The sequence below is a fragment of the Megascapheus bottae genome, chromosome 3, assembly GCF_031878675.1.
Source record: "Megascapheus bottae isolate mThoBot1 chromosome 3, mThoBot2.hap1, whole genome shotgun sequence".
Lineage (NCBI taxonomy): Eukaryota > Metazoa > Chordata > Mammalia > Rodentia > Geomyidae > Megascapheus > Megascapheus bottae.
This window is the reverse complement of record NC_143511.1, coordinates 4,751,993-4,777,442: the sequence shown is the minus strand read 5'-3', so window position 1 is coordinate 4,777,442 and position 25,450 is coordinate 4,751,993. Positions and strand designations below refer to the sequence as shown.

The following is a 25,450-nucleotide window of genomic DNA, read 5'->3' as shown; positions in this document are numbered from 1 at the left end:
GCCGAGACTATAGGTGTGTGTTACAAGTTCCATCTAGTTAGGGTCTGCTAACTTAACAGACAAAAGACAGATTAATAGGAGAGAAGGAATATAAACCTTGTTAATATTTTGCATGTGCAGGAGGTCAGAGCATGAGCTATAAAATAACATCTTAATGAAGGAAAGAGAGTTGGTCTTCGGGGACACATAAATTATGGAAAGTGACTAGGAAATATATAAAGGAAAACAGCAGCAAGGTAAAGTTATTTGAGTTTCCTTTTGTGGACCAATCACAGTGCCAACTCTGTCTCCAATGATAAGAGTTAATGTCCGCTTCCTGGGAGATTTTCATTCAGCTCTGAGACAAAAAGAGACAGGCTGAAAACTCCAAACATCTGTTGGGTCTCTGTTGCCTTTAGCTCTAAATAACACTGGTCATAAAGTAGTATATTTTGGGGTGGTTTATCCTGACTATTTTTCAATATCAAAACAACATTATCTCTAGCCAAACAGAACCAAATAAGCAAAAATTGTATAAAAATATGAATGTAATATGCTTCCTATGCAAACACACACTATATATCTAATATTATATTCATTAACATATGTATAACATAAATACATATGACACAAATATTTATAATACATTGTATAAATACAAATATATATTGTATGTACATACAAATATTTCTATAATATACATAATATCTACGTATATACGTATGTATATAGATATATATTTGTGTGTACACATACTGGGGCTTGAACTCAAGCCATCCTGCTCTTATGTGGCTTTTCACTCAAGGCTTCCTGGTACTCACCCACTTAAGCCACTTCTTTCTGGTGGTTAATTGGACATAAGACTCTCACAGGTTTTTCTGTCCAAGCTAGCTTTGAACCAAAATCCTCAGATCTCAGCCTCCTGAGTAGCTAGGCATGAACCATCAGCAGTGTCAGCACCAGCAAACATATTTATTAGAACACCAATGCATTTTAGCTCATCATGCATTACAATTCTCTAAATCAAAAAAGGAGATTTCTCAAAGTACAGGGCTCCTAAACTTCCTGCCCACTCACGTTTAATGTAGCATCAAGACGCCTTCTATTTCCTAAGAAAATAGATGGCTGTGCTCTAGGTAACTGAATTTGGTCTGAGATGTCTCCAACTTGAGGCCTTCCATAATGAACTTACAAATTAACTTAGCCAGCCCTAGTGGCTGGAGCTTCAGAAAACTGCAGGAGGCTGATGAGCACCAAGTAAGATGTCACCACAGTCAAGTTCTCAGCCTCCACCACGCCTCCATTTCTTGCCTGTGGGAACCTGCAAATTCTGGGCCCTGAAATCTAATAAAGAGAACTGGAATGCCATTCTCTGACTCCCAGAAAACTGGGTGTGACACCAGGAAAATTAATTGTTCTTAGCATTACAGAGACCTGAGATTCTGCCCTAATGTGAGTTAATCAGAATCCAAACTTCCTTGGACCTTGGAGTCAGGTGAAGGACTAAAGAGATGGTGGTTGTTTGCTGACTACTTCGACTTCTAAGAGAAGGAACCCATCCTGAGATTGTATCACTGGTCTGCATCTGTAACTTCAAAGATTATTAATGTGTTTCCTGCATATACTTACTACCCTGTTTGGAAATCAATAAATACTCCCCACGCCCCACTTAATGGGGCCTTGGGTGGCTGGTTGCCAGCAAGAGGCACAAGCTCCCCTGGTCCTCTGAAAACCAATTTCAAGGTCTGGTTTCCTCCTCTTCGTTGCTCCCAGCCATCATCCCAGAATTACTGGCTATTATCCCAGCTTTATCCCAGGATAAGGCAGCTTTGGCGGTTTGCAATACCTGCCATTACAATTCTGCCTGCTAAATGCTGGCAGGAGGGAGCTCTTGGAGTTAAACTAGGTCCTGAGGCCATCAGATTTGGGAATAGTTCCTTAGCTCAGTGAAATTCTGTTAAAGCATACCTTGTCTACAGTTTTTCTCATAAGCTTGAATAAACAGAGAAGATCAAGAGGCAAGAAAGTGCCACCCATCCCTTGGGAGTCTTGGGAAAATGGGCAGGCAAGCAGGTAGGAAGGGAAGCAGGAGGGAGGGAGGGAGGATTAAGAAAAAGGAAGGGAGGGAAGGAAGAGGAGGAGGAGGGAGAGGAGAAGGAAAACTAGAAGAATGGAATAGAAGAGAAGAATCTCTTGCCTTCTGGGGGAGTCCATTCTAGGTGTGAAGTTCGACCAAACAACAACAGCAACAACAACAAAAACTGAAATAGGTTTTTAAAGATGCAGCACACGGCTACTGTCAATATTAGCAGTCCTGTCCCCCTCTTTCTGGTCCTAGAGTTTAAACTCAGAATCTTGTGATTGTTAGGCAGGTCACTTGAGTCATACCACCAACCTCTGGTAGGCTTTAGTTGTTTTCCAAGTAGAGTCTTACATTTTTGCCTGAAGCTGTCCTCTGATCGCATTCCTCTTAAATATGCCTTCTGCAGAGCTAGGATGATAGGCATGTACCACCACTGTCCAGTTTGCCGATTGACAAGGGTTTCACTAACTTTTTGTCTTGGCTCATCTCTAACGGCTTTTCTTCCTATTTCTGCCTCTTGAGTAGCTGAAGTTACAGGTGTGAGCCACCAGATCTGGTGTTTACTTGTCTTAACTGTTGGATTCCCCACACTAGAACAATACCTGCTAACTGTTCATTGCTCTTGTCGAATTTGACAATATACTTGTTAACTATCTCATATGGTTCTCACAACGACCTTCTGAGGTAGATGCTATTTACATTCTGGTGTTACAGCCTAAGTAAAGGATGTACATGAAGTTTAAAAGCCTATCCCTGGTTATAGAGATATGAAGTGAGGAAACAGAAAAAAAAAACCCTCAAGCAGACACCATGGCATCAGAGCCAAACCTTATCTAGTATACAATGAACAGTTTGGACTGTTGGGTCTAAATGAGTTAACAAACAAGTTAATGTTTAAATTCCTCCAACCTTTGTCCAAATGAGCTTATTTTCTATGATCACCCTTATTTTACAGATGAGGAAACTGAAGCATAGAAATGCTGAGAAATAGCAAGGTGGTAGAGCTAAGCCATAATAGCAGGAAATATAACTACAAATAAATTAGGTTCCACACTATAAGTCGACAGGAGTCAAAATGCCAGCTTACTTTCACTCATATGTGAATGATTAAAGTTGCAGTCCTGGGCTACCATGGTGGTTCATATCCAAAATAGACACATACATCTAGTGGCAACATTCTAGCATTGGAAATATCAGATGCTAAAGTACTGTAGAATATTTAAACAAGCACACAAAGCTTTATACATCTGTTGTGGGTTTTTGGTAGTTGAGGGGGGATTGTGTGGGGTTTGGGTACTAGGACTTCAACTATGCATGCTAAACACACACACTCTATTACCAATCTAAGCTCCCAGCTCAGATCTGGACTCAGGATCTGGGTGCTGTCCCTGAGCTCTTTCACTCAAGGCTAGCACTTTACCAACTGAACTACAGCTCCACTTCTGGCTTTTTGTGATGAACTGAAAATAAGAGTCTCATGGATTTTTGCCCAGGCTGGATTTGAACCACAATCCTCGTATTTGAGCATGTATCTAGGATTATAGACATGAGTCACCAGCACCAGGCTAGATTTGCTCAATTTTTAAACAAAATTTGATGAACTTTATAAGTCAAAATTTTGTATTGAAGATATGTAGTAATAAAAGTGAGTCAGTGCATTCTGTAGAGCATATCTACAATAATGTCTACTTCTTGCTCCAGTCTCGGTAGTGTTCAATACAATGTGAGACCCAGTTAAAGTGTTAGGGACGGGCCACTGTCTTCAACAGCTTTTAGCCTCTAGTTGCTCACCTCTATCACAGTCAGATGGAAAATGGTAAAGCAAGGCTGCAGGTGGGGTTATTGTCAGGACACAAAAATGTCATTGAGCAGAAAGATGGTGATGACTCACCCAGCAGCTATGAGGGCCCCAATCACAATGGCAAAGACACTGGCAACAATGCTGAGTGAATACTGCTTCCTGTAAAAGATGAATAAGGGAAATAGGAAACGAGAATGTTAAAAATAGGAATTACGTTGGATTTTTGATTTTCCTTTGTCTGGGGTGTGGACTCAGGGCCTGGGCATTGTGCCCGAGGGCTTTTGTTTATTTGTTTGTTCTAGCTGGTGCTCTACCACTTGAACCACAGCTCCACTTCCAGCTTTTTGCTGGTTATTTGGAAATAAGAGTCTCAATGGTTTTCCTGCTAGGGCTGGCTTTGAACTTCAAATCTTACATCTCAGCTGCCTGAGCAGCTATGATGATAGATGTGAGCCACTGGCACCGGTTTAAGAAGATTATATATTTAAAAGAAACAAAATGGACACTGGTAAATTGAGAGCTAAAACCTAACAGCCAGTGATTCATCAAATTTATTTTACATCTTAAGCAGTCTTCTGCATCTGGTTACCAACTGATTTCTTTAATCTCACTAGAGTGATGTCAGAGCATACACAGACAAGATCTGATTGATAGTCTGAGATGTATGTACTGACTAGAGCTGTCAAAGATTAAGATACAATTCAGTCAGAAGGCTTAAAACACTGAACCATCAACTGAATTTCATTACTAGATAATTTTCACAGAAAATCAAGACTCTGTGTGTGTACGTGTGTGTAGGTACTGGGACTTGAACTCAGGGCCTTGTGATTTTGCTTAGATTTTTTTTCATTCAAATAATGATGAAGTAAACCTCCACTTCCAGCTTTTTGCAGGTTAATTGGTGATAAGTCTCACAGATTTTTCTGTCTGGGCTGGCTTCGAACCACAGTCTTCAGATCTCTGCCATTTATATAGCTAGGATTATAGGCGTGAGCCATGGTACCTGGCAAGACTGTCTTTCCAGATACTAGCCTGAGTGTTCTCTATGAGAAAATGTGTGGGATTGTTTGTTTTCCAGTACAGGGCTTTGAACTCAGAGCCTTATACTTGCTCAACTGGCTTACATACACATAACTGGTTCTCTACCATTTCCGCCATATCTCCAGTCACATTTTGCTCGTTACTTTGGAGACTAAGTCATAAAGACTTTTCTGCCTGAGATGGTTTTGAACTTTGATCCTTCACATTTCAGCCTCGTGAGTAGCATTATAAGCCTGCACCATCAGAACTGGCTGCTATGAGGAAATCTTACATCACTATGACAGAAATTAATTTATTCTGATGTTATAGTCATAGCATCAAATTTGACCTCCCTGATATTCTGCCTTTCATTCCTGTGTGTGTGTGTGTGTGTGTGTGTGTGTGTGATTTTCTTTCTTCTCTATACCAAAATCACTACGTTTTCCAGTGGGCTCAGCAAAATGATTTAGATCTGTTTGGGTGTGGTATTTTCCTCTTTTATAATTTTCAAATTATGAATCTATATTTTCCTAGGAACAAGTGGCATTTGTCTGACTTTAAGTTACAATTTTTCATTTACTCTCTCATTAACTCCTTCAGGGACTATGGAATATTTACCAGCTTTTAAGTACATGAGCTACTTGTCTGTTAGGCATTGCCACTAGCAATGTAACTACTTGGTACAAAAGACTAGATTCTCAATGGGAGAGAATGACACAGTGGGTAGAGCAGGGAGATGAACACATTGGAGGAATGAAGGAAAAACAAGTCACCCGAGGATGATGATTTCCAGCAGTAAAGTGAGCGGGATGGTGAATTTCCTGAGCACAGTGAACATTGGAAGGCTGTCAGGGAAAGATTGGAGGATAATGTCAGACACCTCGCATTGGCTGGCATTTTGATTTACACATCTTACAGCTACGTAAATATACAGATACAGAGATATGTAGTGAACTAGAGATATAAAATATTTTTGTGTGTGCAGGTACTGGGGTTTGAACTTGGGGCCTGGGCACAGTCACACAACTTTTGTTTAATTAAATATTTTATAGTTATTACAAAGGTGATGTAGGTACATCGAGGTTACCATTTCATAAGTCAGGTAATGAGTGCATTTCTTTTTGGACAGGGGCACTCTTTCCTTCATTCTCCTAAAGTTTTGCATTCCTGTCTTTTCCCTCTTCAGTTGTACAATTTATTTCCAGCACAGTATCCAGTGAGTATCACTGCTGCATTTGTTCACTCTTGGTCTATTTCTGCACCTCCTTCCCCTCACAAAGACAGAAAAACAAACAGAAAATAAAACTCTTGCTTCTGTTTCCTGGAGTTCATTTCCATAAATATTATTTTATAAGATTAGTGGCACAGAGGCATCATCTTTGTGTTCCTCTCCTAAGAATATCCTCCTTTGATCTCACTTAGCTTTTTGCTCAAGGCTGATGCTTCATCACTTGAGCTATAGTTTCACTTCCAGCCTTTTGGTGGTTATTTGAAAAATCAGTCTTCTGGACTTTTCTGCTGATGCTGGTTTTGAATCCTCAGATCTCAGCCTCTTCAGTAGGTAGGATTAGAGATGTGAACCACCAGTGCTGGTGTGTTCTATATTTTTAATTGAGTCCAATCACTTTCCAAATTAGATACAAGGCATTACCCTTCCTTATCACATTTGCTATTATTAACTCAGATTGAATAATAAAAATAGAGATAAAATAATATCATCCCACAGTCACATATAGATTCAACCTAAAAGTTATTCAAATACCAGTTGGATTGCTTTGTCTTTTCCTTTACAAAAACCAACATATTGATTTCCAAAATAAATATAGAAATTCAAGGAATCCAAAAAGCCAAAACAATATTTCTAAAGTTAAACTTACTACTATAAAACTATGATAATCTAGACTATCCAGTACTAATTTAATAATTTTAAAACCAATGAAATAGAATTAGGAGTCATTAAATAAATCCTTACAATTATTGTCAGATAGGGTTTCCCTAAGTGCTAGGATTTCAGATGTATACCATCATGTCCAGATTTGGCCATTTGACTTTTAGTTAGGTTATCAGAAAAAAAGTACATACAGGAAGGAATAATCTTTTCCATAAGTGGTCCTGGGAAAAATGAACACTCATATGAAAAGAAGGAATTTGGACTCCTACTCAGATCATATATGAAAAACTAACTCAATATGTAATCAAGGATCTAAACGTAAGAACTCAAATTGTGAAATTTTTTTTGCCTGTCCCAGGTCTTGAACTCAGGGCCTGAGCCCTGTGCTTGGACTTTCTCAAGGCAAGAGCACTACCACTTAAGCCACAGCACCATTTCTGGTTTTTTTCCTGTGTATGTGGTACCAAGGAATTGAACCCGGGTCTTCGCGCATGCTAGGCAAGCACTCCACCACCAGGCCAAACTCCTGGCTCAAACTATGAAATTTTTATAAAGATTGCAGCAATTGCTCATAATCTTCAGTCAAAAAGAAGTCTTATTAGTTACAACACTAAAAGCCCACTCAGCCAAAGAAAAATAGCCTATGGATGTAATTCTATGGTAGAATGCCTGCCTATCATTAAAAGACTCTGTGTTTGATTCCTGGTACTGGAGGGGAAAAATCCCTAAAAATAGTTAAACAGCATTTCATAAAAATGAAAACCTTTAAAAAGTCAGACATGATAGCACATACCTATAATCCCAGCCCTTGGGATGATGAAGCAGGAAGATTCTAAGTTCAAGGTCATCCGACCATACCCATTCTGCTCTCAAAACAACTTTCTTTTTTTTTTTAAATATTTTTTATTGTAATTAATAAAAGGGTTACATGATATTTGTCAGATAGAAGGTGCATTAATTCACATACATTGATACCCTTTCACCTGCCTTGGTCCCATTACCCTCCCCCCTACCCCCCTCTTGTTTTTCCCCCCTTCCCTGTCCAATTTCAAGTAACCAAATACAAATGTATCCAATATATCAGATAACAAAGTGACAATATGCGATAACCAAGGAACAGCAAAAGAGATGAGAGATAACATAGCACATTAAGGACAGCAATCATTCATTATATGGCTTTTGTTTCAATATCCTCTGAAACAAGCCCTTTGGTACAAACAATGTACATTTAAAATAATGAATGGAGACACCAGCTGCTGACAGCACATACCTATAATCCTTGCTACTTAGGAGGCTAGGGTCTAAAGACTGTGAGATAATAGTCTGTGGGACTCTTATTTCCAACTAACTAGTAAAAAGCCTGAAGTAGGGCCGGGAGCATAGTCTAGTGGTAGAGTGCTCACCTAGCATGCACGGAGACCTGGGTTCGATTCCTCAGTATCACATATACAGAAAAGGCTGGAAGTGGTGCTGTGGCTCAAGTGGCAGAGAGCTAGCTTTGAGCAAATAGTGTCCACGGACAGTGCTCAGGCCCTGAGTTCAAGCCCCAGGACTGGCAAAGGAAAAACAAAACAAAAAACAAAAAGCCTGAAGTAGAATATGGCTCAACTAGTAGAGTGACAGACTCAAGCGAAAATGCTAAGGGACCATACCTAGGCCCTCAATTCAAGCCCCAGATCTCACTAAAAATTAAAAAAAATTGAAAAGGGGAAAATTAGTTGGGGATTTAGCTCAGGGTCTCAGGGGATACACACCTAGCAAGTGTAAGGCCCTGAGTTTGGTCCTTAGATCTGAAAAAGATAAGAAAACAAAAACAAAAACCTTTGTACAATTACTATGGGCTAATAATTTTTAAGCTTAAAAATTAAAAAAAAGAAAAAGAAAACTTTACTGACAGGCTCAGAGGCTCTGTTGGAGTGAGGTTTCCCCAGCAGGTGGGAGAAAGTTCACCAAGCGTGTCAATATGATGATGAATATTGCAGTCATTTATTTTTCCTGAATTAAAATAAAACAAAAAAAACTTGAACTTAAGAAGAGGAAAGAAGTTAAGGGGGAATAAAAGGGATACTTCCTTAAAAGTAAATATTTTTGTGTTGTATGTGTAACCCAAGAAGAATTCTGGAAAATCAAACTTGGTCTTTGAACTGCTGAACGCAGATGGGCGACAAACTTTCCGTCAACCATTTCCTTCACAGTACCTTAATTTACTGGTGCTCCATAATCCACTGATGTGGTTTCCAACATATAGAAGAGGCAGCGGAAATAGCTTCAATAAAGAGGAAGAGAGCATAGCTGGTTAGAACACAAATAATGAATTTTCCTCCATGTACAAAAATGGTGATGTTTGTACTCCACCAGTAAGGCAAAATATTCTGTACCTTTTCCTGAACTGACTAAATTTTCCAGAATCCAAAACATATCCATAAGTTTTTCCACATAACTATTATCCTGGGGTAGAGGTAGGAAGGTGAAAGGATCCTAGCTACTGAGGAGGCCAAAATCTGAGAATCATGGTTCAAAGCCAGTACAAGCAGGAAAATTCATGAGACTCTTATTTCCAGTTAACGACCCAAAAGCTAGAAGTAGAATGTGGCTCAAAGTCAGAGCACTATCCTTCAGCACAAAAGCTCAGGGACAATGACTGAGCATGAGTTCAGCCCAGGACCAATATGGACACACACACACACACACACACACACACACACACACACACACACACTCGCAAGAAGCTGAAATCTTAACTTTGCCTGCATTAGTAAAATATTGTTATTGTCCTAAAGAAAACTGGCAATACCAGGTACTGGTGGCTCATGCCTTTAATCCTAGCAACTCAGAAAGGAGATTGATATCTGAGCATTGAGGTTTGAAGTCAGACTGGAAAGGAAAGTCTGTGAGACTTTTATCTCTGATGAACTTCCGAAAAGTCAGAAATGGAGCTGTGGCTCAAATGGTAGAGTGCTAATGTTGACTAAAAAATGTTTAGAGACAGTGTCCAGGCTCTGAGTTCAAGACCTGGACCAGCACACACAGCTAACGTGCATGCGCGCGCGCGCGCGCACACACACACACACACACACACACACACACACACACACACACAGAGCATATGGTCAAGGGCTTTTTTTGAAGGAAAATTCCCTGGTTGAGTAGGTGAGTTGAGGGAGAATATTTCTTGAGCATTTGTACCTGTCTATATGGACAAAAGGAATTTCCTATCTTTTATTGGAAATTGCCACAAGATTGTCAATCTTTTCAAATAGTAGTGCACACTAGCCACATTTAGACAACAATGATTAATTGTCTACCGAGATCAAACCATGTAACAATTGTACTTTTACTGGGTTTGCTGAGAGACACTGCTTCTGAAACCTGTAACACCTGGATCAGGTTCATTGTTTCTGTGGTCTCAAAGAACAAGTGCAGGGACACTGAGGGAGAACTCAAACAGCAAAGATCACAAGGGAAATGATAGAAGCAGAGCTTCTGCTACACAGGTGGTCTCAAGGAAGCATACTACCTGGAGTAAGTTAATAAAGCTAACGGGTTAATAAGGCTTCTCTAGGAGAGAGCTACATGGTTCTAAAATCACAGGCTAGCCCATGCACCTTATCAGTCCCCAAACCCTATAAGAGGCTCCAATCAAGCCTGCCCAAGAGCTCCATGCGCATTTTAAACCCTCTGACTTGGGTGCCCGTTCAAGCCCACACCTCTGAGGTCTAATCAGTTGGCTACAGAGGTGCAAATCTTCCAGGGCAAAGAGTGATGTTCTACTTGTGCAACTACTCAAGATAAGGCGGTGGATGTCTCGGGCCCTGCCTTTCGGCCTGCACACAGGCTTGATGAGGGATGCAGAACCTCCTATGGAAGGGACTTCCTCCCTAATTGCCTAGCCAGATTATTTTTCTGCTTCAAGATCCTTTTATAAGATCACAACAGCACAGAATTTTTCATAACAAATATAATAGGCCATTGTTATCCAGATGAACCCAATCTTGCTTTCTCCACTCAAAAGACCTTAAGCACACAACTCAGGTACTTCATCCTTTGTAACAGTTTGAGATACTAGTATTATCTGCCAAAAATGATCCAATTTTATGAGCAGATTTGCTGTAGAATGCAGCACTGGTATTCACTGAACACTGTTGAAAATGAACTGTACAAGCTGGGCATGCAGTGGCTCACACCTATAATCGTAGCTACTCAGGAGGCTGAGATGTAAAGATCAAGGTTCAAAGCCAGCCCAGGCATTAAAGTCCATGAGACTCTTATTTCCAATTAGCCACCAGATAACTGGAAGTGGTGTCATGGTTCACGTGGTAAAAAAATGCTAGCCTTGTGCTGAAGAGCTCAGGGACAGCGCCCAGCCCTAGGCTCAGAGTTCAAGCCCTATGACCAACAAAAATAAAGAAGAAAGGAAGGAAGGAAGGAAAGAAGGAAGGAAGGAAAAAGAAAATGGACTGTACAATGTGTTGGAGGGGATGGGAGGGAAAAACGAAGAGAGTGTGAGGAAAGGGGTAACATTATCCAAAAAGAAATGTACTTTTTATCAGACTTACATAATTGAAACCCCTCTGTACCTTACCTTTATAATAATAATTGAATTAAAAAAAAAGATTTGCTGGGCTGGGAGTTTGGCCTAGTGGTAGAGTGTTTGCCTAGCATGCATGAAGACCCGGGTTTGATTCCTCAGTACCAAATACATTAAAAAAAAAAAAGCCAGAAGTGGTGCTGTCGCTCAAGTGGTAGAGCTCTGGCCTTGAGTTTAAGTCCCAGGACTGGCTAAATAAATAAATAAATAAATGAACAGGGCATTTGCTGCAGTAAGCGGATATAAAGAAGAGAAGATAGTGGATCTAGGACCTGCCCCCTTACTTGTTAGTCTTGTTCGCAGTCTACAAATAACTCCATAATAACACAACTGATGCAATTCTAGTTTTAGAGGGGCTGGGTTTCAAAAGTCAGTTGCTTCCATTTCTGCATGTGTGTGTGTAAGTATGTTGGGTGTGTGCATGTGGTACATGTATGCAATGGAATTTTACTCATCTATCAGAAAGAAAAATATTATGCTGTTTGAAGGGTAATGGATGAACCTAAAAAAAATTCAGTGAAGTCAGGCTTCAGGGGATAAACAGCACATATCTTATATGTGGAAGCTAGAGCTAAAATACAAAGATAAATGATAAGATGTACAAGGTTCTATGCATATACACACAGCTCAATTCAAAGCCAGCCCTGGCAAGAATGTCCAAGAGATTCTTACCTCCAATTAACCACAGAAGCCAGAAGTGGAGCTGTGGCTCAAGTGGTAGAATGCTAGTCTTGAGCACAAAAGCACAGAGACAACACCTATACCCATAGTTCAAGCCCTACAACTGGCAAAGAAAAAGGAAAAAAAGAGATAAAACTGACTTTTGTAGATGTTAAAAGACAAAACTGCTACAAAACTAGTTTTGCAGCTCTTTGTTGGCTTTATTTAGCTATTACAATTGGCAACAATCTGTCTTAGTGCCTAAGGAAACTCTGCAGAAAAAGAGAAGTGAGGTACAGAGATGGCCTGATTGGCTACAGCCTTCAACCCTATTTGGACATGGTTTGAACAGTTAGCTCCTTGTGACTGGTTGAGATTTAATTACTTATTATGTGTCTTTTATAGTCTGTTTATATATCATGTTAAATTGCAGGACACAGAAACCTTCAGGCCAATATGTGCAGGGCAGTCTTAGGACTAACTTAATTTTAATTCAACAATTCAGACAAAACCAGGGAATTCACTGCAGTGGAAAAACAAATTCCAAAGGAAGAGCTCCAATTAGGGAGAAAAGGGGAAGTGTGAAAGGCCAAAAGGGAAGGAAAGTAAATTAAGTGGTAAACATGCTCAAATATTGGTGTTTAAAAAAGAAATATGGGAGTTTGGCCTACTGGTAGAATGCTTGCCTAGCATGCACAAAGACCTGGATTTGATTTCTCAGTACCACATACACAGAAAAAAAGCTGGAAGTGGTGCTATGGCTCAAGTGATCGAGCTATGGCCTTGAGAAGGCCCGAAGATGGTGCTCCGGCGCTGAGTTCAAGCCTCAGGACTGGCAAAATAAGTAAATAAATAAAATATATGCAAGTGTGAGAGTTTAATGACTATAGAGAATTATTTGATGACAAGAAAGCCAGAGTTAAAAAGAGAGGTCAATGGAGTGCAGGGAGAGGCATTTATTTATTAACCAACTTTAGAATTTGCTAAGCTAGGTATGTCTGTTGCAATTTCTAAGCTATGACCAAAAACACCTGAAGCTGAACAGCTCTATCATGCACTTCATATAACCAGGAAGACTTAACTCACCAGGAAGACTTAATTTATCTTCTTAGACATGCAGCCATACAATCTACCAATCAACCAATGCAAATATACAGATATAGATATATGGATACAGATATAGATATGTAACAGGGAGAAGAACAGAGATCAAAATATAGACGGATATGGATATAGATGATGGAGATGGAGATGATGGAGAGACAGAAAGACAGACAGAGGTGACAGAAACACCAAGAAAAAAAAATCCACAAACAGGTACCAGCTGTGATGGTATCTCATCTGCTCTTTCTATAATGTGACTTTGGCATGCCTTTTTTCCTCCCACCCCAGATGTGGAGTCTGTGGATGTCTTCCTAAAGTTGAAAGGAGCTGACTTGACTAATGGAGCATAGTAGAAAAGATGCCGTGTAGCCTCTGAGAAGGATTCACAGAAAACAAGTTTGAGCCTGTCAGAACACTCACCCACAAGCCTTCTGCCACCATGTAACTGTTCCTCACCCCTGTGCCTGACATTCTGTAAGGTATCCCAAGTGAGCCTACACTAGGGAGCACCTGTAGAAGTTCTAGAAGGAGGGTGGGGAGAGAAAGACAGAGCATAAAACCCCAGCTGCACTAACAAAATCCCTCACTAATATAGTTTCAGATGTTTTGTCTGCAGCCATTAAAGCCTTAAGCAGAACTTCCCCCATGGAGCCCTTCTGGAATCCCTTATTTACTGTGGAAGATAATACAGTGGATATTGTTTGAGCCACTAAGTTATGTAGCAAAACAGAGAGGGAACATCTAGGAAAGGTAGTGACAAGAAACCTACCTTATGATAAATTGTTAAAAGGTTTCCCCTTGAAAGCAAGGATACCCTGTATTGCTATTTCTATTGATTTATCTGTACGGTCACGTAAGGTGGCAAGATCAGGTCAGATCTGTGGGTCATATGATAAGGTCTGAGAAACCATCTGGCTAAGGCAGACACAAATAGGATTAGAAAGTCACCAATCTAAGGCTTATGTCAAAGTGAAATCAAAAGTGAATGATATTTAAATACTCAAATGGAAGAACAATGTTTCCTGCCAGCAAAGGTGTGGAGATAAGGAATGTTAGAACAAAAGTGTAATTTTTTTTTGTACATGACCTGATTGTTTACATTAAAAAGTCAAAAAGGATATATTATTACTAACATTCTATACTTTTAGGTACAAAACCATGCAGAAAAGAACTATAAAAAGACATACCTCTAATTTCAATAATTAGTTTTAAAAGGTACATGCACAAATCTTACAAATCAGAATAAATCTAATGAAAATGCTAACACTCTACAGAAATGATTGTGAAACTTTATTGAAGGTAATTAAAGAAAAGGTGTTTTATGGGTTAAAAATGCAATACTTTGTAGATATCAATTCTTCCCAAATTGGTTTAAAGTTTCAATGGAATCATCAATCCCAACCTCATTAGCATTTGACAAATGGTTTCCGATAGGATACAGAAATGTAAAGAGCCAATAATCAGAGAGACTCACGTCTCCAGATATCCAGGCTTTTAAAATCAATCAACCTATCTATAATAATTAGTGCTTAGTGGTTGAATGCCTGACGAGCAAATGTGAGGCTCAGTTCAGATGCCTGTATTACAAAAACAAGTGTGAACAAAGGTGTAGAAAACAAATGAAAATGCAAAACTAGTGCAGAAATAGTCCATTCATATGAGGTCCATGACACTCTAACACACAATAGATGGCTCTTTTCAACTGAATTTGTGACAAATCTGTCTAGGGGGAAATACGCAATTAGACTTTTAGCTTACACCACTCACCAAAATCAATTCCAAAAAAGATTTAACGCAAAACAAGTGCTAAGTTAGGCACCAGTGGTTCACATCTATAATTCTAGCTACTAAGGAAGCTAAGGTCCTAGAATCGTGGTTTGGAACAAATCTGGGTAGAAAAGTCTGTGAGATATTTATCTCCAATTTACTACCAAAGCTGGAAGTGGAGGTGACTCAAGTGGCAGAGTACTCTCCTTGAGCAAAAGACCTCAGGGACAGAGCCCAGGCTCTGAGTTCAAGCCCCAGGACAGGCACCAAACCAAAAGCTGGAAGAGTGGTTTAGGAATATTGTGCCTGTTTACCAAGTGTGGTACACTAAGTTCAATCTCTAGTACTTCCAATAAGGAAAAGAAAAGAAAGAAAATAAACAACCCAAACAAAATAAAATTAAGAAAGGAAAGGAGAAAATACAGTGTGTATAGAAATGGATCTCATTTCAATTCCTAGTTGTATAGTATTTATATTACGTACCTTTATGGGAATTTTCTTATCAAAATCAGGGAAGTGAATTATCTTATTCAGCTTAGACACATACAGTATCATTATGGTGGCTGCCATCTGGAGGAAAGAAAAATAATTTCAGCAAAATATCAAGGAAAATTGCCTTAAGTATGATATCATTAGAAGGAAACATTCTCAAAACAAATGATAAAAAGAAATATTTTAAAGGTTCAGAGAAAAGAAACCAAGCATTTCATGGAGTGTTGACTGCTTTTTCTGCCACTGTACTTCTATCAGAAATGTAGACAAAAGCTGGGTGTGATGGCTCACATCGGTAATCCTGGCTACTCACGAGGCTGAGATATGAAGATTGCAGTTCAAAGCCAGCTCCAGCAAGAAAGTCCATGAGACTCAGATTCAATTAACCACCAGAACACTGGAAGTGGTGCTATGGCTCAAAGTGGTAGAGTGCTAGCCTTGAGCTGAAGGGCTAGGCCTTGAGCCCAGGCCTAGGGTTCAAGCCTCATGATCAACAAAGAAAAGAAAGAAAGTGTTGACAAAATGTCACACGGACATGATCTTGGGGCTCTAGGAAAAGTGGCAGGTACAAAAAGGAATGTGGTGACCCAAGAATGACCAGAATAGCCACAGACAAAGCTTCACAGTAAGCCGAGAGCATTATGCTCACATATTAAGCTTAAGCTCATGCTTCCCCATTAAAGGGGAACTTACCTTAGGTAAGTTACATATAGCTAATATACACTAGGTATGTTAGAAATCAGTTGTATTATTATTTTCAAACTTTGGGCATAATTTTCCTGTGCAAAGTTCAGAAAAAAAAATTGAAAAACTGCTTCAAATGATTGTAATCCTGCATCATGATCCTAATGAGTTTTAAGTAATATCTGCCCATATGCTTACGTGACTCAGACCCATCATGAATTTTAAGTGTGAATTATAATGCAATTATATAAATTATAAAAATAATATTGTCATTTTTACTTATTTTATAGTTCTTAAAATATACAGTACCATTTATTTAAAATAAATATAATTTGGACTTTTAAAACAAACTTTACTAATCTGTGTGTGTGTGTGTGTGTGTGTGTGTGTGTGTGTGTGTGTAGGTGGGTGGGTATGCACAGCATATGGAGTTTAAACTCAGATCCCAGGAATTGTCCCTGTACTTTTGTTTTGTTCATTATCTATACCAATGACTAATTAAGAGACAGGTTTTTGGTTTTCCTACTTACCTGTCCAATTCCAAGAACAATTGGTGATGGGAAGCTACAAAAAACATAGAATAACAAATCAGTTTAGCAACATACAAAGATTTGAAGAAAATAAATGAAACATTATGCTGGGAAGCAATGGAAACTTAATGACAAACTTACTTATTTGACACTTGTGTATTTCTTTTTCATATTGTTAGTTGACCATTGATAAACTCAAAATTTTCTTTTGCCCTTTGTAGGCAAAACAGATATAATTATGTATGTAAAAAATAATCAAAGGGTGGTTAGGAGTTTGGCTAATGGTAGACTGCTTGCCTAGCATGCACAAAGATCCGGATTTGATTCCTTGGTATCATATACATAGAAAAGCTGGAAATGGTGCTATGGCTCAAGTGGTACAGTGTTAGCATTGAGGAAAAGCCCAAAGATAGTGCTCAAGCCCTGAGTTCAAACTCCAAGACTGGCAAAAAAAAAGGAAAAGAAAAAGAATCAGAGGGGCCAGGAATTTGGCCTAGTAATAGAGTGCTTGTCTTGCGTGCACGAATACCTGGGTTCAATTCCGAAGTATCACACACATAGAAAAAGCTAGAAGTGATGCTGTGGTGCAAGTGATAGAGCTCTAGCCTTGAGAAAGCCCAAAGACAACGCTCAGGCTAAGTTCAAAGCCAGGACTGGCAAAAAAAAGAAAAGAAAAAAGAAAAATAATCAGATTAGAATTAATAAAAATAATTTTAGAAAGGATGCTGAATATAGAAAAATATACAAATATGAAAAAAATTAGTCGAGAGCCAGTGGCTCTTAATTCTAATTAACCACCAGAAAGCTGAAAGTGGCACTGTGGCTTACATGGTAGACTGCTTGACTTGAGCTGAAGAGCTTAGGGACAATGCCTGGGCCCAGAGTTCAAGCCCCATGGCTGACAAGAATGAATGAATAAACAAACAAACAAACAAACAAACAAATAAATAAATGAGGAAGACCTAAAGATCACAAGTTAGAAATTTAATAATCGAGTAATGTTTATTCTCCTCAAATTGACCTATAAAATTAAGCAGTGCAATCTCAGTAAACATACCCATGCATATTTTATTAAAACAAAACAGTTGATATTAAAATTGAATGGAAAGCCAAAGAAGCAAAAATCACCCATGACAATCTTAACAAAGAACAAAGTAGAGCCAAGTGTCAGTGGCTCATATCTGTAATTCTAGCTACTTAGGAGACTGACATCTGAAGATCACAGTTCAAAGTCAACCCAGGCAGCGAAGTTCATAAGACTCTTATTTCCAATAAACTATCAAAAAGCTGGAAGTAAAGGTGTGGCTCAAGCCCTAAGTTCAAGCCTCAGAACTGGCACAGAAAAAAAAGGTAGGAGAATTATCCTCCTGGGTATTAGGATTCATTTGCTATAATAAATGAGAGTGTGTGATACTTGTATAATGACAATTCAACAGGACAAGAAAAGGAAACAGACACAGAGCCAGATTCACTCACATGTGGGGTAATGATACACCGTGGTGGGTGAAAGTCATAATAGTCCCTACCTCATCCTACTCAACAAGGGCACAGCCTACCGCAACTGGCTTGCTCACATGATCATCACCCATTCTCTGCCTCCCATGTATCTTCTTAGGCTACTATAAAAAAGCTAAAAATACCATCAAAACAGCAAAGAATGAAAGAATAATAGAGAAATAGAGAGAAAGAGAGGCAGGGAGGAAGAAAGAAAAGAAGGGAGGGAGGGTGGGAGGGATGAAAACAAGAATGAAAGAAAGAGAGAGAGAAAGAGGAAGGTCTATTTTCCTAGAGAATATTGAAGGAATGACTAGACATTTACCACCTGAGAAGAAAATAAACTCTGGATTCTGGTGGTGTCACCCACATATCTCTTTCCTGACTAAATTACTCCTGACAACAGCATTCCAGCCTCCTAAAGCAACCTGCATCCAACTAACAATTTATATGGGGTATAAAGGCCAGGACCCCTCACCCCACTCAGGAGAGTGATGCAAAGCCATCCCAGTTGTAGAGTCGGTCCCTGGGCTGAAGCCTTTGCTATGACTGCACCACAGCTCATCGTCTCACTCTTTCCACTCTCATCTCCAAGTAGCTCCAAAATATACTGCCTACCTTTTCAGAGTTCAGCCTGCAACACTGAGAAAAAAATTACCGGATGACAATTCAACAGTGCAACATCAAAAATGAAGGGTTTATGGAAGTAAGACCAACGTGTCCAATAGAAGGAATACTCACTAATTTACTTACGACTAGAGAACTCTTTAGTAAGAACAAGGGCACATCAAGAAAATAAGAGCACAGAATCAGATAGAAAAGAGCCAACTGCAGTGAACAGAGAACAAGCAGATCTCAGGAGAGCAAAACAAGGAACTTGCCGCACAAATAACCTTTCAGAACCCAAGGAACTACATAGCCATGGGTAAAATTGAGCTGCCAACACCAAGACAAGTACAGTGAATCTGGAGGGAGAAGACAAATTCTGAAAGACAAATACAGACAAGAAAGACCAATGATACCAAGTCAATCTGATGGCTTGCCCTGGACTAAAGAACTCAACAGAGAGAAAAAAGAAGATGGTTCAAGGACAAAAAAGACTAGCTTTTCTGACATGAAGAGGAAAAAAAACCAGGAATCTTCAAAACTCAAAGAACACAGTGTAACAAAAGCAAAATCTCTTGAAGGTGTTCAAAGACAGTAATAGAAGTCATGAATTACACACACATTCTCTCTCTCTCTCTGTCTCTCTCTCTGTCTCTCTCTCTCTGTCTCTCTCTCTGTCTCTCTCTCTGTCTCTCTCTCTGTCTCTCTGTCTCTCTCTCTGTCTCTCTCTCTCTCTCTCTCTCTCTCTCTCTCTCTCTCTCTCTCTCTCTCTCTCTCTCTCTCTCTCTCTCTCTCCCTCTGTCTCTCTCTCTCTAAAATCTGATAATGGAGTCCCAGCGGTGATCTGTGATGAGGGAAAAAATGTAAGAACTCAGGACTTCGGACACTGTGGTAAAAGGGCTTGTGATGGTTTTTTTTTTTTTTTTTTTTGAGGGGAGGTCATGGGACTTGAACTCTGGCCTGGGTGCTGTCCCTGAGCTTTTCAGCTCAAGGCTACCACCCTACTCTTGAGCCATAGCCCCACTTCACCTTTTCTAGAGGTTAATTGGAAATAAGAGTTTCACTGCTTTGTATTGCCCTGGCTTGCTTTGAACTAGGCTCCTCAGATCTCAGTCTCCTGCGTATCTAGGATTACAGACATAAGCTACCACACTTGGCTTGTGATGGCTATTCCAATTAAATGTACAACAGATTCAAAGAGCCTTGTGCTAATGGTCTGCATCTGTAATCCTAGCTACTCCAAAGCTGAAAAGAGCCAACTGAAGAGGTCAGTTCAAAGCAAGCCGGGAGAGAGGGTGTGAAACTCTCATCTCCAATTTAACAGAAAACAAACAAACAAAAAACTGGCAGTGACAATGTGGTTCAAGTGATAAAGCTCCACCCTTGAGTGGAAAAAGCTAAGTGCACTAAGGGAGGGAATAAGGCCCTGCATTCAAACCCCAGTACTGGCACATCTCACACACACACACACACACACACACACACACACACACACACACACACACGATAAGATTACAAAATATCATGATACGTTATCAAACAAGACAAGAAGGGTTGGGGAAACATAGGGAGGAGAAGGTACCCAGTTTCTTGTTTCAGAGAAGAGAAATTATACATATCTAATGTTGAAACATAGGTTTGAATTTTGCATGATAAGGTTGAGATTAACTCAGTGGTCAAGCTCTTGCCTATTCATTTACAAGGCCCTGGGCTCCATCCCCAACACTTCAATAATAATAATAATAATAATAATAATAACTATAACTTCTTAATGATATCTCACTCTTAAAGGAATGTTTTAAGAAATATTAACTTTTGGGGCCGGGAGTTTGGCCTAGTGGTTAAAGTGCTTGCCTAGCATGCATGAGGACCCGGGTTCAATTCCTTGGTACCACATACATAGAAAAAAGCTGGAAGTGGTGCTGAGGCTCAAGTGGTAGAGCTCTAGCCTTGAGAAAGTCCAAGGACAGTGCTCAGGTCCTGAGCTCAAGCCCAGGACTGGCAAAAAAAAAAAAAAAGAAATATTAACTTTTAGTCGGGTGCAATGGGTCAGGACTGTAATATTAGCTACTCAGAAGGCTGAGATCTGAGGATCCGGTTCAAAGCCAGCCCAGGCACAAAAGACCAAGAGATTCTTATCTCCAATTAATCACTAAAAAATGGGAAGTGAGGTTTGGCTCCTGGGGTAGAGCGGTAGAGCTGAAGAGCTCAGGGTCAGTGACCAGGCCCAGAGGAGGGGTGGTAGGCTTGAGCTGAAGAGCTCAGAGACAGTGCTCTTTTAGTGAAGAAATGTATACAGTTGGCTCTCCAAACTTGCAGTTTCCTATCCACAGATTCAACCAACTGTGGAGCAAATTATTTTCAGGGAAAAGAAATGCATCTGTATAGAACACGTGCAGACATTTTCTTGTCACTGCTCCCTAGATAACGTAGTATAACACTATTCACATGCAGTTAGGTGTTCTAAGTAAATTAGAGATGCTTGAAATATGGGAAGATGTGCATGGGTTACAAACAAATGCTACACATTTTGCATGAAGAAGCTGCGTCGCTGAGGATTTTGGTATTCTGACAAAGTCCTGGGGTCAATCCTGTACGCATCCAGAGTCATGACTATATTTGAACACTGACAATTGTTTGAGTTAAACTTCATTTGCTCTTGTTTCCACTGAATGTAGTAAAACCTAAATTTCAAACAGAAGTACAACTCAGAGCTAGTTGTATTAGACGTCTTAGCTTGGATGCAGATCCTGAGTTACGTTTCTCTATGCTGAGACAGTCCTTGATAAGGTTCGATATGAAAGTCACAGGGCCAGCTGTGAAGTAGTCTGGCCAAAGCTCTTTAAGGTGAAATAAATCGAGCCATTCAATTTAACATCCAGTGACAACGGATAGTGGAGAATAAGTTACTTGCGGTGGTTTCTGTGTTCTCTATGAAGTGTCAGAAGGGTAAAGGGAAGGGCCATAAAAAGTTTCAGGATGAATAAAGTATGGAATAAAAGGATAAAGCTATTTCTGATCAAAGAAAGTAGCCAGCAGCCCCGACGCAGTGTAATATTCTCAATGCTCAGAGCTCGACCCAGTGTTCAAGGAGGCAAGGAAATGACAAAGACAAGCCAACTTAAGAGAGGAAATGGAGTGGTCTGTTATCCCTCCAAGAGTGCTCTCAGAGGGACCAGGTAAGTCATGTCAGGAGGAGCAGGAACGGCAAGAGATAAGATAGAGATCACATCCCAAAGGGATGGGGGTGGGGACAATAAGCAGTGGTGACTGGAGGGGACAGATATCCTGAGAGTAGCCATCCATGGAAAGTAAGTGCAGGACACTTGCTGGAGATGAGACCAGACTAGATCCAGACATTAGGTTAATGGACTTGAAGTCAGATGAAGACTGACGCAAGTCGGGATAGAAAGGAAGATGAAGATTGAATAAAAATCACCTGGAGCTCAGGACCTATAGCAAGGGAGACAGAAAGGGATTGAAAAATGCAGTTTCAACAGAGCAGGAGCTGTGAGGGAACTAAAAGGACATGTCCCCATCTTTAAGGTAGTCATACTGGGTAAGAAAAAAATCCAGCTCGTGTGTGTGTGTGTGTGTGTGTGTGTGTGTGTGTGTGAGCGTGTGTGTGTGTGTGTGAGCGCACGCGCGCACGCGCGTGCAAGTCCTAAGGCTTAAACTCAGGGCCTTGGCACTATCCCTGAGGGTTTTGCTCAAAACTAGTACTCTAGGGGCTGGGAGTTTGGCCTAGTGTTAAGAGTGCTTGCCTAGCATGCAGAAAGGCCCAGATTCTATTCCTTGGTACCACATACATAGAAAAGTGGTGCTGTGGCTCAAGTGGTAGAGTGCTACCCTTGAGAAAGCCTAAGGACAATGCTCAGGCCCTGAGCTCAAGCCCCAGGACTGGCAAAAAAAAAGAGTTACAAACTTTTCCTGCCTGGGCTAGTTTCCTGCCTGGGCTGGATTTCAGCCTCTTGAGTAGCTAGGAGTACCTGTGTCTTTTGAGAGGGCTAGGAAAGACAGAAGACAGAATCTTTGTGAAAGTGCCAAACGAGGAGAAAATTATGAGTTGGGTTTATTGTTTTATTATATAACATTATATAACATAGCTCATCTTATATTCAGATCCTCCTGCCTCCTCTACCTCCTAAATGCTAAGATTATATGGCCTGTTTTTGTTGTTAAATGTAGATGTTCACTTCTCACCCCTGAACACACCCATTCAACAGCTTTTACAGAAACCTCCCCCCATGACTCAGACAACCAGGCTTGTTTGGAAGCCTAAAAGTGTCCTGAAGTCCTGTGATGTGCCCAAAGTCCTGTGATGAATCATGAAAGCAAATACACAGGACATACTGAGCAAATATTTATTGATGTAGATGAAAGGAAGCTCAATCATTTTATTAAGTATTACTAGTTAGGCTTAACTATTTTCTCGCACATCAGAGAAAACAGTATTAAAATGGGGGAAAGAAAGATGAGGGGTGGAGGTGGGGGGGAGGGAAATGGGGATCAAGACATGTGAAAGAGTATCAATGTATGTGAATTAATGCACCTTCTATCTAGCAAATATCATGTAACCCTTCTATTAACTGCAATAAAAATATATGTAAAAAATAAAAAATAAAAATTATTTTTGAGAAGTTGTAAAAAAAAAAGAAAAAGACAAAAGTAAAAATCCCCAATGCAGATCACCTTTGCCATTTTCTGGAGTCTGATCCAAGGCACCATTAGTGGAACAAACTGGCCACAAACACTGGAATGGCATTGTCTCTTCTCCAGCCAGCCCTATCTGGGCCTTGTATCCTCATCCTTCCCAGACACATGACAATGAATTTAAAGCTAATAAATAACTATGACCACCCAACTAGAAATGATCAAAACATAAGAGAGAAAAAAGTCCCCCCAGCTACATCCTCAGGACTCTGTGAATTAAAACTCTATCAAACATTCCCTTCTTCTGTCTTCCAATATAACATTCTGTCCTCAAACTGCTAATGCCAGGATCTGATTTCTAATAGTGTATTGTTGTAATTAAATCACCCCAACTTTCCTACCCTCAAAAAGGTGTGCCTCAAGCATTTTGAAATGAGACACTGAACGGTATTCAAGCCTACTTTTCCAACTGTCTAACATATAACAGTACAGAAATGTGAAGAAATGTTTATTTCTCAGGATTATAAGGATTGGTGCCTTCCTGGGCCTAAATCAATAAATACATAAAACAAAAACTTCCATTTCCTCCTTCAATTCTGAACTCCTGTTTTCAATGTTGAGGATTGAATACAGAGCACGCACGCTACTAGTTACAGATCCAGCCTTGGAAGTGAAATTTTAGAAATGAAAAGACTCATCCCAAAGCTTGTTGTTTGGATAGTCTTCATCTTTAATGCACTGATCCTTGTCTGCTGGTCCCTACCAACAAGGAGAATGGATATTTAAAGGAATCAAGTGCAGTGGCCAATTGTCACAACCTCCTACCTTTAGCCTTCCTGTAGGGTAAGTATGCACTCCGCCCAAGCTCTCTCTCTCCCCTCTGCTCACCCTGGAGCAGGGGTGCGCTTAAACGCAGGGCCTAATCGATGTCACTGAAAGCTGGCACTCTACCACTTTGAGATAAAAGAGTCTTTTGGCCTTTCCTGCCCAGGCAGGCACTGGGCCTGACACTGTCCCTGAACTCTCAAGGCTACTGCTGTGCTACTTGAGCCACAGCATCATATCTGGTTTTCTGATGGTTACCTGGAAATATGAATCTCATCGACTTTCATGCCCAGTGTTGGCTCTGAACCTCCATCCTCAGATCTGGCACCTGGCCCTTCTCTTGTTTTTAATGTGGATGCTAAAGCTTTATTTTTCTTCCATTAGCTTGCACTCTTTGCTAAACAGTTCAGGCAAGTGCAGCCTTCCATTTCTTTGATACAGTATTTGTTGCCTATGAACGCCAGGAAGTCTGCTGCAATGCCTGGTACAGAGCTTCAAGTCATCCTTTCCCTTCCAGGTCCCCTGTTCTTTCCCATCTTTACCTAGGACACTTTAGCAGCACTGCAGTTCTCCATCCACCCATCTAAATATTCTTTTTTTTTTTTTTTGTCAGACCTGTGGCTTTGAATTTAAGAGTCTAGGTGTTATCCTGTCCCACAGGCCACACATTTGGCCTTTTTTTTTTTTTTCAAAGCTACTTGGAGGTAAGAGTCTCATGGACTTGTCTATCCAGTCTTGCTTCAAACCTTAATCCTCAGATCTCAGGTGTGGGCCCCCAGCACCAGTCTAAAAAAAATATTTTTAATCAAAAAAATTATGGCAGCTGGGTGCCTGTGGCTCATGTCTGTAATCCTAGCTACTCAGAAAGCCAAGAACTGAGGATTATGGTTCAAAGCCAACCTGGGCAGAAAAATCCCTGAGATTCTTAGCTCCAATTAACCACCAGAAAACCAGAAGTGGCACTGTGGCACAAGTGGTAAAGCACTAATCTTGAGCACAAAGAGCCTTAGAGACAATGTCCAGGCCCTGAGTTCAAGCCCCCATGACTAATCAAAAAAGAAAACAAAAAAAGTTATGTAATTCCTAAGTTAAAACCTTTCAAGTGACTCCCAATTATACTGAGACCAAAATTAAAACTATTAATCACGGTTTTTCTGCTTCTTCTAATATATGTGCATTGCAGGAACCACAGTGATTCATATCCTAGAACATCCACCCCAGGGCTCCCACCGCACTCAAAATGGATTCTAAGACCTCATCTAGTTGCCATTCC

The 25,450-nt window shown here is 40.1% G+C and overlaps 1 protein-coding gene across 1 annotated transcript in view; it reads right to left on the bottom strand.

The window, feature by feature from the left end:
* The window catches only part of Slc35d2 (solute carrier family 35 member D2), a 57,686-nt gene that overhangs the window by 31,087 nt on the left and 1,149 nt on the right, over positions 1-25,450 (bottom strand). The window contains exons 2-6 of the mRNA XM_090329048.1: positions 16,600-16,633; positions 15,377-15,463; positions 8,973-9,040; positions 5,657-5,728; positions 3,954-4,022 (exon numbers count right to left, since the gene is read on the bottom strand). Coding sequence (XP_090185174.1) covers positions 3,954-4,022; positions 5,657-5,728; positions 8,973-9,040; positions 15,377-15,463; positions 16,600-16,633 — 330 coding nt within the window. The remainder of the gene's footprint in view (positions 1-3,953; positions 4,023-5,656; positions 5,729-8,972; positions 9,041-15,376; positions 15,464-16,599; positions 16,634-25,450) is intronic.